The following is a 1,774-nucleotide window of genomic DNA, read 5'->3' as shown; positions in this document are numbered from 1 at the left end:
TGTGTGTGTATGTATGTATGTATGTTTGCGTGTATGTATGTATGTATGTATGTATGCGTGTATGTATGTATGTTTGTATGTATGCATGTTCTATATATATATATATATATATATATATATTGTTTGACGAGTGTAGTTGCCCCCATCTGTTCACGTTCATTTGGAGTGTGTATTTCTTTGTTTTTGAAAACCTTTTCTGCAAATATTAGAGCTGGTGTACAAACTCTATATCAGATGTCGATGTACATCGAATTCGAGGTTGCATATGCGTACATACACACATATTGTAGGTATGAGCCAACTTGCCCTATACTGTAGTTGTACCCAGTATAGTATCATGGAAGTGACACAATTTGGATTGACTTTACTTGACAACAACTCGTGTTATGGATCCAAATTTTCTACAACATTACATATACATACAAATTCTCCTATCCACCTACATGTTGAACGGTAGAGCGTATATGACTGCGATCGTAACCTTTATACCTCTCGGTTGCCCAGGTGACGCATATTCTCAATGCACATGGTGTGGCACAGGTCTCCGTCGTGTGCTTGCTGGCCCACATCCCTCGCGAGTGCGCCCATGTGGTTGCCATGGAATTGCTGGATATGTTTGTCACGAGTCAGCAGCTGCTTATAGTATCGGCATACCACTTTTCGGTGCGTACAATGGAATGGGACCGCAGTTTGTTGCGCCCAGTGCGAATGTACCGTATGCTGTCGGACATGAAAGCGCTGCGTTGAGTCGCGTTATTTCGTATGCTGTCACATGGTGTCGTATGCTGTCATATGGTGTCGTATGCTTTCACATGGTGTCGTATGCTGTCACATGGTATCGTATGCTGTCACATGGTATCGTATGCTGTCACATGGTATCGTATGCTGACACATGGTGTCGTATGCTGACACATGGTGTCGTATGCTGACACATGGTGTCGTATGCTTTCACATTGTGTCGTATAGTGTCACATGGTGTCGTATGTTGTCACATGGTGTTGTATGCTGTCTAATGTCACATGATTCAAATGGTATCCGGACAAGTTTGAAATATCTGGGGCTAGTGAACGGCCGAAATGCTTACTGCGAACAACCATGGTGCCGCGTTAGAACTGATATTTTTGTACATTGTCGTACTGTATTGTCGGATTTTATATGCGGTTGCAAGCTAACTATATATTGACGCACACGTCGCATGGTGTTTGCCGATTCTATGGTATTGGTCGATTGCTCATAGTCTGACTCTGTCACTTCTCACCACAAGATGGCCAGTGTTTAGTCTCGTATATGTTTTGAGTCGTAGTTTGTAGTCGAGGCAGATGGTGCGCTGCTCATTATGTATACATGCATACAAACCCTGATATACATAATGTCCAGATACCGAACTTCCCCCCTGTCAGTCCCATACTGCTTTGCATCTGACTCCTGAAGTATGTCTTAATACCTATGGACCAAGATCAAGCAGGTTACCAACATATTGCTTGTTAAGTGGTGTTTCCTATCAGTGGTCATACAATGGCGATCTCATATGGAACTTCCTTTCTCTCATTCGCTAGACTGGTGTGGGTAATTCTTCCGATGTCCATGCTGCTACTCTGGACACATCATTACCACAGGACATGAATATAAGGTGAGCAGGACAAAATGTTGGTTTTAGTACATATACATACATGCATATGTACTTCTGTGTGTGTAGGAATTATATATATATATATATATATATAGTAGGGTAGGGGGGACGACAAGAAAGTAGGACACATAGTACAGAGTAGGT

The 1,774-nt window shown here is 42.2% G+C and overlaps 1 protein-coding gene across 1 annotated transcript in view; it reads left to right on the top strand.

Annotated features, from left to right (window-relative positions):
* The window catches only part of SARC_07185 (hypothetical protein), a 3,984-nt gene that overhangs the window by 1,167 nt on the left and 1,043 nt on the right, over positions 1 to 1,774 (top strand). The window contains exons 2-3 of the mRNA XM_014298875.1: positions 505 to 663; positions 1,557 to 1,630. Coding sequence (XP_014154350.1) covers positions 505 to 663; positions 1,557 to 1,630 — 233 coding nt within the window. The remainder of the gene's footprint in view (positions 1 to 504; positions 664 to 1,556; positions 1,631 to 1,774) is intronic.

The sequence above is a fragment of the Sphaeroforma arctica genome (genome assembly GCF_001186125.1).
Source record: "Sphaeroforma arctica JP610 unplaced genomic scaffold supercont1.553, whole genome shotgun sequence".
Lineage (NCBI taxonomy): Eukaryota > Ichthyosporea > Ichthyophonida > Sphaeroforma > Sphaeroforma arctica.
The sequence above is the reverse complement of the archived record's forward strand: the minus strand, read 5'-3'. Positions and strand labels throughout refer to the sequence as shown.